The 20,958-nt window shown below is 39.3% G+C and overlaps 1 protein-coding gene across 1 annotated transcript in view; it reads left to right on the top strand.

The window, feature by feature from the left end:
- The window catches only part of Strn (striatin), an 80,719-nt gene that overhangs the window by 22,452 nt on the left and 37,309 nt on the right, over nucleotides 1-20,958 (top strand). Inside the window, exons 2-3 of the mRNA XM_032908894.1 lie at nucleotides 12,927-13,030; nucleotides 20,782-20,855. Of these exons, the coding sequence (XP_032764785.1) occupies nucleotides 12,927-13,030; nucleotides 20,782-20,855 (178 nt within the window). The remainder of the gene's footprint in view (nucleotides 1-12,926; nucleotides 13,031-20,781; nucleotides 20,856-20,958) is intronic.

Here is a 20,958-nt window from a genome sequence, read left to right on the forward strand (position 1 = left end):
GTGTGATAATGCAGATATAAAGCCCCAGTGTGATAATGCAGATATAAAGCCCCAGTGTGATAATGCAGATATAAAGCCCCAGTGTGAGGTTGCAGATATAAAGCCCCAGTGTGATAATGCAGATATAAAGCCCCAGTGTGAGGTTGCAGATATAAAGCCCCAGTGTGAGGTTGCAGATATAAAGCCCCAGTGTGAGGTTGCAGATATGAAGCCCCAGTGTGAGGTTGCAGATATGAAGCCCCAGTGTGAGGTTGCAGATATGAAGCCCCAGTGTGAGGTTGCAGATATAAAGCCCCAGTGTGAGGTTGCAGATATAAAGCCCCAGTGTGAGGTTGCAGATATGAAGCCCCAGTGTGAGGTTGCAGATATGAAGCCCCAGTGTGAGGTTGCAGATATAAAGCCCCAGTGTGAGGTTGCAGATATAAAGTCCCAGTGTGAGGTTGCAGATATAAAGCTCTGGAGCATATGGAACTACTTATTGACTTGCTTGGCTGTTAGTCTGTTCCGTGTGGATGCAGTTAATCTATAAAAAAAAAAAATATATATATATATATATATATATATATATATATATAAAATTTTGAAATTTTTACCATTTGGGATTCTTAACATTTGGAATTATGGCATCTAGATTGTGGGCATTCAAGATTATGGCCCAGATTTTAGGACATGAACAGATGATTTTGCACTGAGGTGTCCTAGTACCATCGGTATACACTGTGTAGATAAGTTTTAACAATAGGATTTTGAGTTTGGGGATATTAGCTCTGTTTTACTAATAAAAGTGGGAGTTTAGCAAACTTAAATATTTGCCACCACTAAGTAGCAGGACTGGATTTCAGAGGCTGTGCTGGGTGATTCAATGTCTGGGCGCCTTGTGATCAGTATGAGAATTAAGAGGATCATAAGGCAGTTAGTTATATGACAAGGACTTTGGAAAGTCACTATTTAAAAGCTGAAAGTGAATTCTGTGTTAAGGGTTTTTGTTTTTGGGTTTGTTTTTTTTTAAAGACTTATTTATTTCTTACATATAAGTACACTGCAGCTGTTCAGACACACCAGAAGAGGCATCAAATCCCATTACAGATGGTTGTGAGCCACCATGTGGTTGTTGGGATTTGAACTCAAGACCTCTGGCAGAAAAATACGGTGTTTTCAGATGTTTGTTGTAAAAGCAAATGCAGTTGCAGCCTGCCCGTCCTCCAGCGGCCTCCTGTGGATCAGCACAGTGCTGAGGAGAAAGTTCAGCAGGTAGAGGCACTTGATTCCGAGCCAGACGGAACCCAGCTTCTCTGTGTTGTCTTTAATGTCCGTGGGTTAAACAGAGGCACGCACATGCTGTGTTCATGCACACATACAAATGAAAAAATGTAATAAAAATTAAAATCGATTCAGCAGAGATTGATAGTCTAATTAACATGCTAACATGGGAATAACAGGCAGGTAATCTGTCGCATGCCAGTAACGCCAACCAACCCTTGGGAGTGGAGGCAAGGGGACCGGGAACTTCACGACCATCCTTGCCTATGCACTGAGTCTGAGGGCAGTTAGGGCTTCAGGAGACTGGAATTTTACAGCGGGGGGGAAAACAGACTGGAGGCTGATGGTATCTATGAAAATACATGCAAATGGAGAGTATCAGATAGAGGGTAAGGTTCAGGCTAGACCTGTCTGGGTAAGGTTCAGGCTAGACCCATCGGCAATACCTGAATATTTTTGAGAAAGTTTCTTACAGTCTGCTTTTCTCAATTATTGCTCTTTATTAGCATATATCCTTAATCGTCTAACATTTATTAAAGTAATATGTTCCTTTGAGTGTCTTTCTTCCTTTAGAAAGGTAGAAATCTTTTTTAAAATTTATCTTTTTAAAGATTTACTTTTGTTACTTTTAATTATGTGTAGGTGTGTGTGTCTGCATGTGGGTTTGTGCATGTGGGGGCAGGAGCCTGCACATGCCAGAGGCATCAGGTGCCCTGGAGTAACACATGATTTTGAGCTACGTGACATGGGAACCGAGAATGAACTCTGGTTCTCTGGAAGAACAGCAAGTGCTCTTAACCATGAGCCAGCTCTGAGCACTTGGGAAATCAATCTTTTTTTAAAAAAGATTTATTTGTTTGTTTGTTTATCATATGCACTGTAGCTGTCTTCAGACACACCAGAAGAGGGCATCGGATCCCATTACAGATGGTTGTGAGCCACCATGTGGTTGCTGGGATTTGAACTCAGGACCTCTGGGAGAGCAGTCAGTGCTCTTAACCGCTGAGCCATCTCTCCAGCCCCCCAAATTAACCTTTTAAAATAAATAAATGTTTACACTTACTTTGTAGGCTTATTAAAACAACTCATTTCACCTGTTTATAATTACTGACCTAGCTTTTTTTTTCACTCCCTACCCCCGTCCCCCCTCTCCCACTCTTCCCTCTCCCTTCCCTCCCTCTCCCTTTCTTTATGCCACTGATTTTCCTTGTTGAAACATTTACTGGCAATAAAATTATATTTAAAAGTATGTCTTTTATTTCTCTTGCTGACTGTCAGGAGTAGGTATTTTCTAACTAACTTGCTTGTTGGTTCCATTTCTCAACTATCTCTCCAGGATGTGTTCTTATTAACTTTCAGATAAATACTGTGATTTTTATTTAGCAAAGCCTGCCTCCTTTCCTTTCTATTGTTTTGTTTTAAAGCAGGTCTTGCTGCCAAGCACTGATCAACTTTGTATTGCTGTGTCAGCCAGCTGGGCTTGAACTCCTCATGGTAATTCTCCTGCCTCTACATGCTGGCATTACAAGCATATACCACCATTCCTAGCGCTCACTTTTCTTCTTAACTGACTTTTTTCTTTCCCCAGTTTGTTCTGAATCTTGCTGTCTTGACAAGTATTTTGGTATATTGACCTGGAAAATTCTCCTATCTTAAATTGTGTTCTAAACCTACTTAAGAACATAGATGATTTCTCATGGAGGATTTTTAAACGTTGCCTAAAAAGTTTCTTAAGAGGTATTAATTTTCATAAAGTACTAATTGTATACTTATGTACAGAAAACTTTTGTTTTCAAGTAGAAACTAGTGTATTTTGTGTTTCAAAGGAAGTAGTAGTATGAGCTGGGTCATCTCAGAGAGGAACACTGGAATACTTTGAAAATAAAAGGAGGTTATAGAGGGGAGAGACGGTGTGCAGAGGTGAAGGCACAGACATGGGGGGTCTCTGAAGGCGGCTTCAGCCTAGACTACAAATAAAGGGGCTGGAACATCGGCCAATGCCTTAAATCTTAGGCTTGGGCTCTGGAGAATGTTGCCTGAGGTATAGCCCAGGGCAAGTAATTTTATTGGTTTAAAACATTTAGAACTCTTGGAGCTTTCTAATGATAAACAGCACCAACTGCTTGCCAAGACTTTGTTAGTAAGCAAACTTCTTAAAACGTACAAGTTCTCCAGCAATGGAGGAGTGTTCCTTCCTCCACGTCCTCTCCAGCATGTGCAGTCTGTCACCTGAGTTTCTGATCTCAGCCATTCTGATGTGTGAGATGGAGTCTCAGGACTGGCTTTTGGTTTGCATTTCCTTGATTTGCATTTCCCTTATGACTTAGGACTTTGAACATTTCTTTAACTGCTTCGGCCATTCGAGATTCCTCTATTGTGAATTCTCTGCAGGTATGTATAAAACTGGCCAAGAAATATTTCTGTGAGGAAAGTTTTTACAGGCTCATTAGTTGCTCAAAAGGAAAAGCTCATCGTAGAATAAATATCGTATTGGAAATTCACTTTTGAGTGGAATATCAATTGTGTCTGTGTCTCCAGGGGTAAATGGGCATCCTGCTGTATTTTATTTGTATTCACTTTATGATCACTGTTTCTGTCGGTGTCTGGTTCTGGTTCTCTGTGCATGAATTATGTCTACTTTTATATATTTATGTATAAAATATATGTGACTATATATTTCATACAAGATTTGCTTCTTCTAGGACTTAAGTTAACAGGCTCACCCTGACCGCATGTCTCTCTTTCATTTACTAATGGAGGGGATTGCAGCAGGCAGTTCTATTACACAGTGCCAGTAGTTGTGTTGGACATCAAGTAGGGCTCAGTTAATAGTGCTAAATGAGTGGCAGTACTTGTCTTTGCCACTTGAATTAGACCCTAACCCCACTAGAAGCGTGTTGTGAATAGGATTCTTTTTTTTTTTGAGACAGGCCCTTGACGTGCGGGCCATAGAACTCCATTACTATGTAGCCTAGGCTGGCCTCAAACTCAGGATCCCCCTGCCTCAGCCTCCTGATGGTGGGATTAGAGGCATGTACTACCATACCAGCAGGGACATTTAGTTTTTCTTTTCTGTATTCTCCTTTACGACAGTTTAAGCTGGTGGCCGGTAGATGTTTCTAACATTCAATAGGACATGTTGCTAGATTTGATCTCTTTACCAGGAGACTGCTGTTACTACAGTCATGAGTAAGGGATTTGGAAGAGACTTAGAAAGCTAGTCTTTGTGGGCCTGTTTGCAAATTTTGGGGGAGAAAAGAGCTGGACTGAGACAGATCCATCTCTTGCTCCACAGTGCCCTGCTTATTTGGTTTCTAACTGTGTCAGTGTAAGTCAGAGCTGCTCCAAATTCAGCCTCTCAGTTCTGTAGTAGCATGGCCTTGCAGTACATGGTACAAATGCAGGTTCCCAGGCCCCACTCTAGAGCCCATCGGTCAGAACAGCTGTCTTACTTTAACAAGTGCTCCAGACGGCAGTAGGTTGTGACTGCCTTTAAGGATGGGCTGGCAGCCATGATGTGCTAAAGAGAACTGCCTAGTGACCTAGATCAGAGAGCATAGGTATACCCCAACCTCTCCAGGGAGCAAGTGTAATTCTAAGAAGGTCTTCTGCTAACATACGCAGCCTGAGACCCAACTTGGTTATGTTCACTTCTTAGCATTAAATAAACCATAGTGCTGACTTTTAAGTTTTCCTGTTACCTGCATTTAGAAGTTGAGAACCTCCTATTAGTCATACTTTCTAATGCCTTGTTTTAGATTTTTATGAAAATGAACGGCCTTTATGTCCCACAACAACTGACCCCACCCCCACCTCCCCAACCCCCAGAAAAAGACAGTTGGAAAGTGTTTTCGAAAGACAGGGTTTTTCTGTGTAGCCCTGGCTGTCCTAGAACTCACTCTATAGACCAGGCTGACCTCGAACTCAGAGATCCTCCTGCCTCTGCCTCCTCCTAAATGCTGAGATTAAAGGTGTGCAACACCATGCTTGGCTTCAATTTTGAATTCTAACCCTTTAAAGTTTAGAGTGCTGAATAGTTTATAATAGTGTTAAAGTTGGGGTACATTTTCTATGTTTTAATTGTTTACTAATACTACACATATAAATAAACCAGGTTAGGACAGAAGATTTGTATTCCATGCTCAACTTCCCTGAAATACTTGGCCCAGATGTGTTCATACATATTTTAATTTTGGAAGCTTTACATGGACTTACTGGCTGAACGTCCCTAGTCTGAAAGTCCGAAATCCACGATGTGTTCTGATGCTCTCACAGTTCCAGGCACAGGAGCAGTTTGGACTTCAGATTTTCAGATACAGATGATGCTCAACCTAGATATATTCATTTTAACTAATTAAAATCGAAAATGACTTACAAATAAGCCTGGGCCGGAGATATAGCCCGGTATATAGTACAAAGTATGTAAGTAGAAAGCTTACCTAGCCTTAGGTTGGATCCATAACACCACACTTACCTAAACAGACTTAACTGACTTTGGCTTTGCCGTGTAGACTGTGGTCCAATATTCATCCAGTGCTGTTTTCTCTTTTTTGTTTACTTCTATAGATGAGAAAATGAAAGTTCTACTTAGATATAATATATTAAGAACAAAAACCTTAATACATCATGGAATTTTACCTTTTTTTAATAGTTTTTTTTTTTTTCAGAATTTTACCTTTTTTAAAAATAACTTTTTCAGAACTACCATTATCAGGTGCATGTCCTTGAATAGAAAATGAGTATATGCTGAATTTTGATTTTTTAGCTATTTATAAGACTTAAAGGATAGCTTTATACCTTATCTTTTATCAGATTTAATTTCTCCAATTTTCACAAATTTTTAAGAATGGTTGCTGTTGTTTTTCTAATCTGTGAAGTCAGAAGATTAAGAATGCCTATGCTTTAAGTGCAGCGAGCTCTAAGGTTGTTCACGTGTAATTATGGTAATGGGGAGTTTTCCTGTGGTGGGAACAGCTGAGTGCATCACCTCAGAGACCGTTGGAGGGGAGTGCACTTGCTCTCTGAGAACCTCTGCCTCTCCTTACAGACTGGCTCTCCTGCCAGGGCACATAGGGAATGTTTCAAGGCATTTCTCGAGCTGCTGTGTGTTGTCCTTTCGCACTGCAGTGTGTGTGCACCTTGAGTGTTGTAGTGGAGGTGCGTTCATTTTCTCTTCTCGTCACCTTGGTTCATCTGTGCGTACACTGCTCCCTGGGATGCACCTCGCTTTATGTCGTGGTGCACCTTTTTATTTCTCTCCTAAAAATGAATTTTGACTATAACATCCCAAAACAGTCTACAAATAGGTGGCTTGGGAACTAGAGTTGGTAAATGAGTGTGTTTGGCAGCAATAGCTTTCAATTAAAACACTCTAAAAGCATATTGGCATGCTTAGGGGACAACCTTTAAGAGGTGTAGAGGGAATTTGAGCGTAATTTAAACTCTTGGTCTCTGCCTCTCAGTCCTCTTACACTGGGGGAACATTTACATCTACTCTATACTTGAACAGTCTAGAGCCCAGTGATGACTTTACCTTTTCTCTTTAAGGAGTCAAATGTCTGCAATCCGTTCCTCCCCTCTCCTTCCCCCTTTCCTTTTATTCTGTCTTGTATATAGTTCTCTGCCAATGTATTTACAGCTGCTGTGCTAAGAGCCACTTATTACTCTGGATAGATGTTTTCTCTCCCCCACTTGCCCCTTCTTTTTTTTTCTAGTCCTTTCTTCCTTCTGTGTCCCTCTTTGCCCCTTTTCAGTTAAATAAGCCAACTCAGAAAAAAGTCTGGTGTGAAACATTGGCAATATTTACTTGTAACTTATATTTTAAAAAAACTTTACTTGTAATTTTATGTTTTAGAAAAAAATAGATGTATACCAGTTGTGCTTTAGACCTGTGCTTTTTATAGCAGGAAGTTGTTTCCATAAGCAGCAGCCTATGTCATAAGACTGTTTTCCAGAGGAAGACAGCAAGACTGACTTTACTGTTACAGGACCATCTCGGTTCTCAGAGGCCTTGTTTGAGACACTCATTTCTCCAGGTCTGCTAATACGTTTTAACCTGATGGAAAATGCCTTGTTCACATAGTCTTGCCTGGTTTTTAATTTGCCATTTTACAGCGTGAAACATACCACTCTAAAATGGCTAGTTTAAAGAATATGTCTCTTTGCAGACTAATAGATGCTGTCCATTAGAGGGCGAAGCTGATTCATAACACCCCACTCCCCCATCGTGGAAATAAATGCGTTTCCTGTCATTTATTATTACTGTTGTTGTTAGTTTGAGTCAGGACCTTGTTATTTCCTTAGGCTGATCTTGAATTTGTTTAATCTAGGCTACTAGTGGATTAGGGCCTAAGTCACAATAAAAAAAAAAAAAGAGCAATGGGATTTTACATTAATTAACTAATTGATATGTATTTACTCAAGATAGTGTCTTGTTTAGCTCAGGCTAGTCTCCAACTTTGAATCCTCCTTCCTTAGCCTCCTTCGTGTTGAGATGACAAGCATGTGCCACTGTCACCAGCTCACATTTATGATTAGTGGTTTGAATATGCTTGGCCCATGGGCAGTGTACCATTAAGAGGTGTGGCCCTATTGGAGGAAGTGCAACACTGGCTGGACTTTGAGGTCCCATGCTCAAGATCTGCCCAGTGTGGAAGGAACCCTTCTCCTGGCTACCTTTGGTCCTTCTCTAGTACCCGTCTGACTGCACACTGCCATGCTTCCCACCATGATGGCAGTGGACTGAATCTCTGAAACTGTAGCCAGCTCCAATTCAATGTCCTTTATGAGAATTGCCTTGGTCTCGGTGTCACTTCATAGCAGTGAAGCCCTAAAACATGGTACTTTGACATTTTTCAGACTTAAGTTTGTTTTGAACACCATTTTAGTATATTTGACTCTTAGATTTCCTTCTGTCCACATGTTCTTTGTTTTTCTATTGAGTTCTTGGTGTTGTAGGTATTCTGTGTGTATTAAGAAAAAAATCTCTTGTGATTTATGCTATTCATAATTTTGTTTTGATGTTTCTCAAGAAGTATCTTATTTTTCAAAATAGTTCTTCAGCAACTTTTTAATTAATGTTTAAAAAAATTAGGGCACATTCTCTAGTGTTTTATGGCCTCAGGATGCACCTTAGGAACAACAGCCAATGTTATCCACTGGTCTCTACACTCTACGCTCTATAGATGCTCACTAGCACATAGATGTACATATACGTAAATATAAACGAAGAGGGCAGCAATGTGGTTTCCTTTAGCCCTAGGAGCTGCACCTTGCATGTGCTAAGCATGTGCTCTTTCTACCATCGAGCTGGATACATTTAGACCACTTCTCAGTTCCAATAGTCTGTGTTTGCGTTTGTTTTCGGTTGCCTTGTGTCATAGGTGTGGTTTTTGAAATAACTGTGTTACTATAATGTTTTAAGCACTTCTTTTGGGAAGGAGGGCGGCTCAGCAGTTCAGAACGTTACTGTGATTGGGAAGGACTTGGGTTTGGTTCCCAGCACTCACACAGTGACTCAGTTGTCGTAACTCCCATTAAGGGTATCCACAGGCGTCAGCCATGCATGTGTGCACATACATACATGCAAGCAAACGCCCATACACATAAAGTTAAACAGCCATAAAAATTTTAAACATTTTAGAGCTTTTAAGTAATTTTGCTTGCTTACATTTTATGTCTATGTGAACTTTAGAATTCCCATGTCTGGCGTTTTAAAATTTACATTAAATTCGCTGGTGGCTTGCAAAATATTTAAATTTGAATTTAGGAAGAAATAAAATCTTGTAATATTGAGCTTATTTAAGAATATGAAGGTTTCTTATAAGTCCATATAATTTTTTGTTACCACAGTAATTATAATTAAAAAAAACAAAAACAAACACTTTTAATGACTGTTTTCTTGGAGTTTTATAGTGTTCAGCTATATTATTTGCAAATGATTTGCAAATATTTTCTTTATTTTTATGTTTTTCTCAGTATTTAAGCACATTTTTAATGATAATGTTGAAATGGATATTTTTGTTTTGCTTCTAACTTAGTTTCAGTACTCTTAGATTTCTCCGTATATATTGTTGACTTTTGGATTGAGATGGAATCTTTTATTTTCAAGATTTGTATTTTGTATCAAATTTTCTTTAAAAAGCCAACAAGAAGAATCTTAAGCTGAAAGAAAAGTTGAGAGGACCATTCAAAGAATTTGTTTTTCTCTGAACTATAGGGCTAGTTGCCAGCTAACCTGATAGTCTGTTGGCTCCAACTGAATACCTCAGTGTTTGATCCGAACAGTGCTGCCCCGTGAGACTCACTCTCCACATCAGAAAGTTAACACTGATCTATTTGTACTTTTCAGGCTCTTGTTTTATCGTCTGTCTCACTAATGTCTCCGCACAATCCATTACAGTTCGGAATCATGCCTTGTATCTGGTTTCTGGTCTCTTTAGTTCTTCAACCTGGAACAGTTTTTCTGTGGCTTTAGAAATTAACACTTTTGAAGATCACAAGAAAATTGATGTGAAAGGACTCTCATGTTGAGTTTCTTCAGTGTCTCCTTCATCCTTTATAAAAATGTCTCATACCTGTGAGTTGTAAAAGTAACTTTTATTAACCTGGTGTAATTGTCATCTTGGAGACTTCTGTTGAATAAGCTCCCCTTTCTAGTTCTTTCTGAATTTTGTCTGGCAGGTTCAACTGCACCATTCTGTCATAAATTCCTCTCCAAGCTGACTGATTCAATCTGGCCTCTCTTGACTTCTCACTGAATATTTCTGCTTGGCCTCAAACTGACTCTGGCAGTCTGTTCTGATCTTCTGGCTTCTCGTCCTCTGGCTGCAACTGCACAGACTGAATGGAGCTGATTAACTGTGCTCAACTCTGCTGCACTGCACTTACAGCACTGACTCCACACTGACGCCCTCTGCTGCTCTTAAATCGCTTCTCTTTCTCTGCCATTCTCGTGAGAGTTGGGTGTATCCTATCCCTGACTCATTCTGTCAGATCTTTCTCTAATTTGTCACTTTGTCTGCCCCTCAACCAGACATCACTTTCAAATAGGACTGCTTCCTTCTACAAACTAATTTTACCTTAAAGGTGTCTACTAAGGGTGTGTGTCTATTACAGCCAGAGGGTAAAGGTGTGTGGTGTATCTGCATTCCAGCCAGATCGCATGGACTCAGGTCTTTAGAGATGATGCTTTGCCAGAGCAGCCATGTTGGTGGCTTAAAATTCCTTTATGCCTTCCCCCTTTATGTTTAAGCTAATACACAGTTTAACTTTTACAACAGAAACTGTGATCAATCCCATCAAGGTAACAGTCCAGATGTCCTTAGGAAGATCTGCTAATGCTATGAACCTTTTCCTATAAGCTCAGTCCTGGTCAACCGTCCTTCAGCAAGTATCCAGGTTGCCAGTCTGATGTATGACCTGTCCTTCTTTGGCTAGTTTGTTAAGCTGTCCCATGTTTCTGTGTCTTCTGAGTTACTGTCCGTCTGCTTCTCTTCTCTGAGTTGTGCCTTTGATGTGGAAGCCTCTCTTACGTGGGTGGATCTTTATCAGTTGTGATGGACCCATAGCCTTTCATCACCCGTGGAAATGCTGACAACTTTCCCCAATTTAACACATGCCTGACTTCATTCAGATGTTAAACATCTTTACACAGCTGATATAATTTAGCAGTTTTTGTCTACAACCCAGTGCCTTTCAGCAGCTCTTGTTCTTGTCTCAGTCACACTAAATATTTAGAGCTAATAAAGCACTATCCGGTCTATTTCTGAATTGATAGAATAGGGAAACAAGTTGTAGGGAGATGGGTAAGCTGCCAGTGGGTTGGAGACTCAGTTGCAGTATAGATCATGTTTAGGTTAAATTGTAGAATCATCCAGCATCAGTGACATGCCGGAAATTGAGAATAGCCAAAGATACAGAGGATGAAGCTTGTAGTTTATGTTATTATTAATATATATACACATATATATGTGTGTGTATATATTTCTCTGTCAACACAGTTGGTGTCTTCGGGAGATGGGTCAGGCTGACGCTGTCTTGCGATGAGCTTTCATTTTTGTCGCTTGAAGTGCATGTACCATTATTCATTTTGAATAATGTCATTTTAGAATATAGATGTTCTATATGCATACACACATATATGTAATACATACATATATGTCATTTAAAGTGTTATAGGATCTTTGGGGAGTGAACAGATTCTGTGGATGTTCAGGGCCTTTTCCTCTGTTTATCTAAATGGGAATGCCTGTTGCTATATGTCAGTCTTTTAATTATTTTAGTAAGGAAAATGTCTTTTTAATTGAAATACAAATTTAAGAGATTTTTGAAATAAAAATAAACACATCATATTACCTATTTATAGTTTGAAGGATATGAGAAGACTGGCAAATTGGATTTTATATTAATTATGGTACTAAATAAGTAGAATTGAGTCCTATTTAAATAGAATTAAGTTTGTTTATTTACTAAACCATAGTTGGACAATATTTGGAGTTCTTAGGGATGTTTTAAAGTCATTCTTTTATCTTTTTGAATGGAAAGCAGTGCACATACCCAAATAACACTGCCGTCTGTCTCGGGTTGGCATGGCAGAAATGGGTGAGAGCAGCATGGGCAAGTAAACCAGTGGTTATCTTCGACACATCTTGGATAGAGCGCTTTCCTGCCTGTACAGAGGTTTCAAATTGCTTGGGTAAGCTAGCATTCCAACACCAGCAGTTCTTTAAGTACAGATGTTATTTCTACCCTCAGTGTCTTAGCTCCTGAAAAGCTGCTCTTTGTGGTCCCTTTCCTACTGAAGCTGAAGTCGCTTGTCATTTGTCTTGTGATGAAATGCACAGTGTGCTGAGAATCTGGCCTCTGGTCGTCTTTTCCATTACGTTTCCTTCAAGGAGATGAGAAAGCCATTCACTGTTTGTAGGGTGTGTAGAATTAAGTTAAGGACTCTTATAAAATTTAGGTATATCAGGAAACATAGACTTTCATAGACATATACAGTACATCTCGGTCCTATCCATCTCCCACGCCCTCCCTTCCGCTTCCCCATCCCTCCAGTCTTCTCCAGCATGTCTCTTGTCTTCCTCTCAACTTCATGTCTTTTTATTTAATAACTACAGAGTCCAGTTAGTGCTGCCATAGGCCGATGTATATTTATGCACTGAAGTCCAGGTAACTGGCAGCGTCCTCTGCACTCCCCAAGAAGGGCAAGGTAGTACTCCTCACCAGCCGTCCATCAGCTGCGTTTGTCTTCTCCTTGAAGGGTGGGCATGGAGCCCTCCTCCCTTCCGTGCTGTGTTCAGCTCTCTTGATCTTGATAATGAAACTCTGAATTTGGAAGAATTTATAAGAATTTTGGTCATTTTGCTTTCCTGTTTTCATTCTTTATAAAAATGAAAGTTCTTCCAAGGTATAAAAAAACCTTGCACAAACTGCTTGTGTGCTTTGTGTTTTCTGGGCTCTTAGGGAAGATGGGCACCACATGCTGTCACACCCCTCGTCTGAAGGAGACTGCACATATGTCTCCTGTGGACAGGTTTTCAAATCACCCCTTTAGTTTGCATTGTGACAGATTTGAAAAGGACTTGTATCCATTGTCTGCTTTCCTAAAACCTCTTTATAATGCAGTTGCTCTGAACTGAGTTTTGCCTTTCTCTCCTTTTCAGGCTCAGATTGCTTTCCTTCAGGGGGAGAGGAAAGGCCAAGAAAACTTGAAGAAAGATCTTGTGAGGAGGATCAAAATGTTGGAATATGCTCTGAAGCAGGAAAGGTAATTCATAAAAATCCTGTGTCCCACCACTGTTGCTCTCATGTTCCTAAACTAAAATCATGCTGTAAGACCATGACTATCGAGTGGACATCCTTATATGATTACGATGTTAATCTTACATGAATAACAGTAACTTAATTCAGGAAGGTGGGTTACATGATGTAGAACATTTTACACACATTTCTCCTCACTGCTTCTTACAGGAAGCTGTGTTCTTCTCTGCTTAGACTGTTGTCCATTCCTCTCTGTTCCACTCCCACTTTTTATTATTTATTTACTGAGGTTTGTGTGTTTCATACAGCCTAGGCTCTAACCCCAGACGCAGTCTTCATAACCTCAGCTCCAACTCTCTGTCCTCTGCCTCTTCATTTTCAAGTCTAGGCTTGTGGGACCCAGCTCATCTGGTCCTTTGTTTGTTTGTTTGTTTGTTTGTTTTGTTTTGTGTTTTCCTTTTAATATGGTTTTTGTTTCTTAGTTTTTCTTTCCATAGTTTTGAGGATTGAGCCCATGGTCATGTGCATATGTGCAAGTACTTTACCATTAAACTGTATGCCTAGGACTCAACCATTTACTTATAGAGTAATATTCTATTTTAATTTGTAAAGAAAATTCTGTAATGTCTCCCTTTTTTTATAATGCAATAGTTTATTTAAAAAAAATGCTCTGAGAGTGTCTTTTCATAAACTAGGTTCTTGTTGTTTAGATGCCGTCATTTTTCTAGGAGGAAAGCCTTCCTAATTTGGTAGTGTTACATTTGGGTCGTAAGTAAAGGAAACTAGGTCACATGTGAGAGTTTGAAAATTTTCACATGGATTAAGTTTCTTCAACTTAACTTTCTTAGCTTTTGTTTTTGTTTTTTCATCAGCAGTCTGAAGTGGTTCATTATTTTTAGTAATCTGAACATGTGATAACGTGACATCAGAATGCTCTGTTTTGGTAATGTTTTGCCTTATTTTGATAGTCACTTGCTTTTCTTTCATTTTTGAAGTTTGTTAATGGCCTGTTTATAAAACCACCATAAAATAACAAAACCATTTTAAATGGTGAGAGATTGATACACGAGGGGTTTCTCTCGTTGATGAATAATAAATAGATTTCCCCACACCTTAAGTTGAGCGAAAGCTGCATTAGGGAGGTGGAAGAAAAAAAGCTGAGAAATGGTAATGTGTAAGTGCCTAAGGCCTCAGACTGTCTTCACTGCAGTCTTCCCCAGAGGTGGGGAGAGACGGACAGTAACAGAAGTCCTATTGTGGGGAGCTGCCGTGCATGCTACCTTACCTTCTGTGGCTGTGACAGCCTACCATAACTAACTTGTGAGGGAAGGCTTTATTTCATGTTAGAACTCCCAGGACACAACCCATCACTGAGGTACATAGGGCAAGGCATCATGGGAGGGACTGAAGCAGAGACCATGGAGGGATTCTGCTTACTGACTTGCTCTATTTGCTTACTTTTCTTCTTCATTTTTAAAAAATTATTTATTTGTATGTGTATGGTTATTTTTCATGCATGAGTGTTTGTGTATCACATGTGTGCCCAGTACCTGTAGAGACCAGTTTTGGGTTTCTTGGAGTTGGAGTTACAGACAGTTGTGAGTTTCCATGTGGGTGCTGGGATTTGAACCCAGGGCCTCTGGAAGAGCAGCGAGCACTCTCAACTCAGCCGTCTTTTTAGCATCTTCATTTGCTTTCCTATGCAACCCAGAGCCATCTGCCCAGGACTAGCAGTGTCCACAGCATTAATCTTCAATCAAGAAAATGACCACAGACAAATCCACTGGCCACCCTGATGGAGGCAATGCCTTACTTGTGGTTTCCTCTTCCCTAGATAACTAGAATTGTGTCAGGTTCACAAAACCAAACCAGCACAGTGTCCAGACCTAGAGACTGAAAAGTAATTGTAGTTACACGTCAGATCTCTCCAGACTGAGTCTAAAGCCTGCCCTCTTCACCATTTACCATGACACCATTTGTTACCTACAAGGCAGTAGAACTGAGACACACCGATATTAAAGTAAACAGGAGTGTGTGTGTGTGTGTGTGTGTGTGTGTGTGTGGAATGTAGTGCACATTAGTTGTTATTTGATGACCAGAAATGGAGACAAGTATAGAGTCAGATCATGAAAGATCTTGAACTAATTGGAGAGTTGTAAGAATTTTTTATACTGTTTACCCAGATTTACCAATTTACACATTTATCTTTGCCTAATTATGCCATCTATGAGCCTGCTGTTTTTCTCCCCCTAAATTATTTACTTAATTTCCCTAACTAATTTAATATATAATTTATTTTTTCTTTTTTGATTTATTTTGTATTATTTTTAGAACAAGGACCTTCTGTTATCTAACAAAGTACTGTCCAACTTATATACTAACTATATCTATATCATATATATATCATTAAATATCATATCTATATCACATATATCATAACTATATTCACGTATATACTAACTTATTCAAGCAAGTGTTATTGTTAGTGAAACTTGATGCTGGTATAATTCTGTTACTTGTTCAGGTGACCTGATGGAGATCTTCATAGTGGGCCTTCCCCATTTCCAGTGTTGGGTCATACTGCTAGGGAAAGGTTTTAAACTTGAAATACATGTTCTCCCTGAACAGTACTGGAAAGACCTCCTTATCAGGGCAGGGAAGTTATAATAAAGGAGAAGTGACAAGCATAGCACATGCTGGAATATAGCAGTACCTGCCACAAACATTTAAGTTCAAAGAATCTAACAGTTGTGGGTATAAACATGTGAAGATGGCATACTGAGAGACAAAGCAAAGTCAAGAAGGACTTCCAGGCTTCTGTCTTGAGAAGGAGCCATGGCGTGGAACAAGGTGAACTTCACAGGAGGGTTGTGCTGCTGCTGGGCAGCATGGGGGAGGAGATCGGCTAGAGCCCTGGGAAACAGGTGCTTGGGAAGGGGGTAAGGAGGAAAAGCCAAAACAGGCGTGGCCTGAGGAGGAGGAAGAGGAGAGCTGTGCTTGGATGAGGAGGGAGGTAGTCTGTAAGCAAGCTGTTGGCTGACGGGGTCATTGGGGTTCACTCTTGGCACCTGCTGATGCCCTCGATGCTCTTGACCACGCTTCCCAGAGGTGGCAAGAATAGGGGCCAGGTCACAGGAAGAAGCAGCAGAGGGAAGGGAGATTGGAGACTTTGCTGTCTCCAGATGGTTGCAGAGCAGAAGAGATCGTGAAGTAGCTAAGTCAAGGAGGATTTCTTCTCTACTCTGCAGTCTTTTTTTTTTTTTTTTTTTTAACAGAGAGATTTAAAACTAATTTGGGTTCTTTGGGTGTTCTTCAGGATGATTTGGAAGTTCTGCTCTAGTGACACCTCCCCCAACCCCTTTGGTTAAGTTTGATTAGTTTTTTCCCTTGGATAGAATCTTGATGTGTAGCTGCGGCTGGCCTAGAGCTCACGTTGCTGTAGAATCAGTGTATTGTCTGGGCTGGGACTGTAGGCATACCTCACCATGCACACTTGCAAGGAAACGTAAAGACGGGTCATTATTGTCATCATCATTAGTAGTAGCAGTATTTTATGTGTGTTTTACCTCTATGTATATATGTGCCACATGTGTGGTCCAGTATCCACAGAGGCCAGAGGAGGGTGTTGGATCCCCTGGAAAGTTGTGAGCTGCATGTGGGGGCTGCGAACTGAACCTAGGTCCTCTAAAGAAGTAGCTAGTGCTCCTCACTGCACACCATTTCTCTAGCTCCTGCAGTGACACTTCCTGAGGCTGTTGGGCTAACAAAGACAAACCATGTTCTTTGTAGCATGGAGCATTTGATTTCTTTTTAGTGAAAAATTATTTTTTTAGTAGTTTAATACTAGGTATTACAAATACATTTTTGAATTCTAGAATACTCCAGTGTTTTATATACTGGAATTAATTTTCTAATCCCAGGAATGTAAAAAAGAATGGATTGAGGAAATTTGAAACAGAAACATGGAGAGATAGGCTTTGGCCTAATTTAACTTTTTAAATTTAATTTGTTACATGAGTTTATTTCAGTAAAGCCACAAGTACAGACATCATCCAGCAAGATGAAGGCAGTCGCTCAGAGCCTTGCCCACCATGCATCCCAGGCAAGCTTTACAGGTAGAATGGCCATTCTGAACTCGGAGCACCACTCTGCTTTACGATTTCACTGTCAGTGACATTTGTATAGCCCTGGTCTGTTTTAAAGGCATCGAGGCACCTCACCGACAAACCACTAAGTAATGATCCCTGTAGATCTCAGCTTCCCTCTCCAAAGAGCCAAAATAAAATACAAGTGACTCCTTAGATGACTACTCACCTAGCAATGAATTTATCAAAGCATTCCTTAAAGCACAATAAAGTTTACAGGCTAAGCAGGCTACACATTCCTTTGAACAATACAGTGTTTGATTTTCATTCTAATGAGGCTCAGCTCTACATAAAATCAACTCTCCTCACATTTCCCTGCCTGCTCTCTTTTACGTTTACTGTAAGAGTCCCAGTGTCATCTTGCTTCTTTATTTCCAAATTCTAATTCATCTTCTAGGTAACAGAATTAATGTTCAAAGCACAAAGGAATAACCATGTTGTATCCCTGCTTTAAAATCCCTGGTTAGTTTCACAGCAAATCCTATGTAAGTAGGTACTTCTTTTCTGGTGTCCTTTTTGGACTTCATTCCTAGTAATTCTGTTGCCTGTTAAACCTAGTGTTTGCTGTATTTTGACCCACTGGGTGTTTCTGATTTTAGAGCTAGAACTTGTCCTAAACACAGCTGTTAGTTGTGAAAATCCAGACAGAATACCCTGTACATCTTACTAATTGAGGTTTACTTAAAATCTCACAGTGCCTTCTTTTCTCCTTTTATTTGACACCGTGCTTTACAGAGTTAGCCACTCCTTTGCCCACATTCTTCGGATGTATGCTTGCAGCACTTATGTCAGTGCTGTACATTCTCTGTGTCTTAGGCATCCTCTTCTTTCCAGTCCTCCTTTTCTTCACTCTAACCGGCAGGCTCTTTTTAGCAGTTAGCACACCACTTTGCATATGATAAGAATTCAGTACTTTGTTGAAATGAATCATTCTGGGATGGGGAGACAACTCAGTGGGTAAAATGCTTGCCGTGTTCAGATCCCGAGTCAGATCCCCAGTCCTCAACTACAAATCAGGCACAGCAGCATTCACCTGTAACCCCCGCAGGGGGCAGAGATAAGCACTTAGAGTTTTACTGACCCACTAGTAGAGCTGAGATGGCAGGCTCAGGGTTCAGTGAAAAAACCCTGTCTCAAAAAGTAGCATACAGAACAATAGTGGGAGACACCTAACCTGGCTTCTGGCCTTTGCTCAGAGGGTCTTTCTTTTTAGCATTAACATTTAAGATGTGCTTGGACATGGTTTTAAATCCCAACATACTGCCTATGAGATATGAAGTAGAATAGAAGCTCCTTGGTCTTCTAAGTAATTTAAGTGCATTGGTGTGAGGATGTCAGACTCCCTAGCACTAGAGTGAGAGACAGTTGTGAGCTGCCATGTGGGTGCTGGGAATTGAACCCTGGTCCTTTGGAAAAGCAGCCAGTGTTCCTAAACACTGAGCTATCTGCCTAACCCCTCGCTAGTCTTTTACAGTTATTAAACATGTTCCATGTTATTTTATCCAGCAAAGGCCAGTTGAGGGTGGAGTGTAGGTTTATCTGAGATAGGAGGTCTGTTTAGATCTGCTTGTCTTGTAGTTCAAGTGAGACAGAAAGAATAATGAAGAACGTCGTTAACACAGTGACTTGAAGGATCAAAATAACGGGAAGCTATGAGTTCTTGAGGGACATTTGAGCATTTTTAATTTTAGTAAAATATTTTTTAAAAAATTTATTAAGGAAACACAGATTTTAGCCAGAGCTTGCCCTAAATACAGCAGTTACTCACATATTTTATTTTCTAATTTTCTAAATTTTTGTGAGATAGTAGTAGAGAGTAGGACTGGTTTTGTAACATATATCATATATGATATTTTCTGATTATTTAAAAAACTAATATTTTATTCAGTTTTATTCTGAGACCACTAGGATGCAGTATAATGCAGTGTGTTCTATAGAAAATGCTTTCTCTCTGTGTGTTTATAGAATATAATTAAGGTCCAGAGAATTTTGTTGCTACTTTTATTTAAAATGTTGTTATTTGTTCTCAGACTAGTTATATTAATTTACTATTTTGACTTAACAAGATACTGGTACTTTGTCTTATGGTAGAGGAAATATTTCTGGGAAATCAGAAGACTGATAATTACATTAAGAGTATGTTTACTTATAACTGTAAATTAAGCTAATATCTGCACCTCACCGTGTACTGATCATCAACAGGATTGGAAAAACTTAGTTTAATAATGAACTCATTGGATTAAGACACATTGAGAGTATAGAGAAACATGTTCTAGACAATTTGGTGTTTATAATCTATAAATTGTCTTAAGACCCCCTCTATATAAAAACTAGTGAATTAAAAAATGTGACGTCTCTCTGTGACTACATAATGATTATTGAGTGAAGAATTTTGGTAGTTTATATTTTGGGACGAATAATTTTCCTTTTCTAATTATAAATTATATAAAATGGTACGGCAAGTGTTCCATCCATTTCTTAAAATTAACTTATTTTTGTTTTGTGTATGTGTTTTGCCTGTGTGTGTGTGTGTGTGTGTGTGTATGTGTATGCATTTATGTATATGTACCTCGTGTGTCTGGTGCCTGAGGAGGGCTTCGGGTCCGTGGAATACATTACAGATACCATGAGTCATCATGTGGGTTCTATGCTGGAGTTGTACCTCAGGAAGAATAGCCAGGGACCTTGACTGTGAGCCATCAGGACACACACCCAACCCCCTGCAGTTAATTTTTTATAAGGAAGAAAAGCTTTCAATTTGTTTATGTTTCTTTTCCTTCATTACTTACTTTTGTTTCTGAAAATTGTTATTTTTAGTTATATATTTTTATTGTCTATCTTAACTCATTGAATATTTACTTTAAAAAACTTCATCCAGTAGAGAAAATAAGTTAAAATATACAAATATATTAGGCTGATGTTATTTCTTAGTTAATCTTTAAAAATTTTTTTTCTCCTTATCCAGATTTTTATTGTATCATTTGCCTAGATCTGAGATACTTAAATTAAATGGCTAGTCCAGTTTGCTGAAAATAATAATACTTTGCTAATTTTAAAAAGAAATTGGACAGACCTAATCATGGGATGTTTTCCTGACTAAAGACAAAGGTGTGCTGACTAAGGGAGTCACTACAGATAGACGGTCATGCAGCACTGATGGTTTTACTGGTTGGTTTGACTTTGATAGCACCTAAAAGAGTATGCGAGTGAGAGTTACCAAGTAAGACCTGTAACATGATAGGGAATGCTTCTTTGTAGGATAAGTTCAAACATTGAGAAAGGTTAGTGTAACAAAACAAATCATTAGACCTCTTTTATTCATTATGATAAACTTCAGTTATAGTCATTAAGATAATTGAATACAACAGAAATTAGAATTTATATAGTTCGTTATAGGTACAAAATGAAGATTTATGTGATTCCTAGTGTTCTCCTTTAATTTCACTGTAATGACAGTTGGTGATTCAACAACAAAAAAGGCAAGTATTTGACACCACGGGAATCTTAGGAACTTTCAAAGTTCTGGGCATGCTCAGTCAGGACTGCCACACACTTCTTAAAGCTTATTTAAATGTGTCTTAACATGGCTTGTATTTTCTCATTTCTTTGTTAGAGCCAAATACCACAAGTTGAAATATGGGACAGAACTGAATCAGGGAGACATGAAGCCTCCAAGCTATGATTCTGGTAAGCTGGCGGTAAAGGAAGTTTTAAGTAATAAAAAGTTAATGTCTAGTATTTCGTAGAAACATTGAAAATATAAGTTAATATCTTTTTGCAGTTAATTTTG

The sequence above is a fragment of the Rattus rattus genome, chromosome 7 (assembly GCF_011064425.1).
Source record: "Rattus rattus isolate New Zealand chromosome 7, Rrattus_CSIRO_v1, whole genome shotgun sequence".
Lineage (NCBI taxonomy): Eukaryota > Metazoa > Chordata > Mammalia > Rodentia > Muridae > Rattus > Rattus rattus.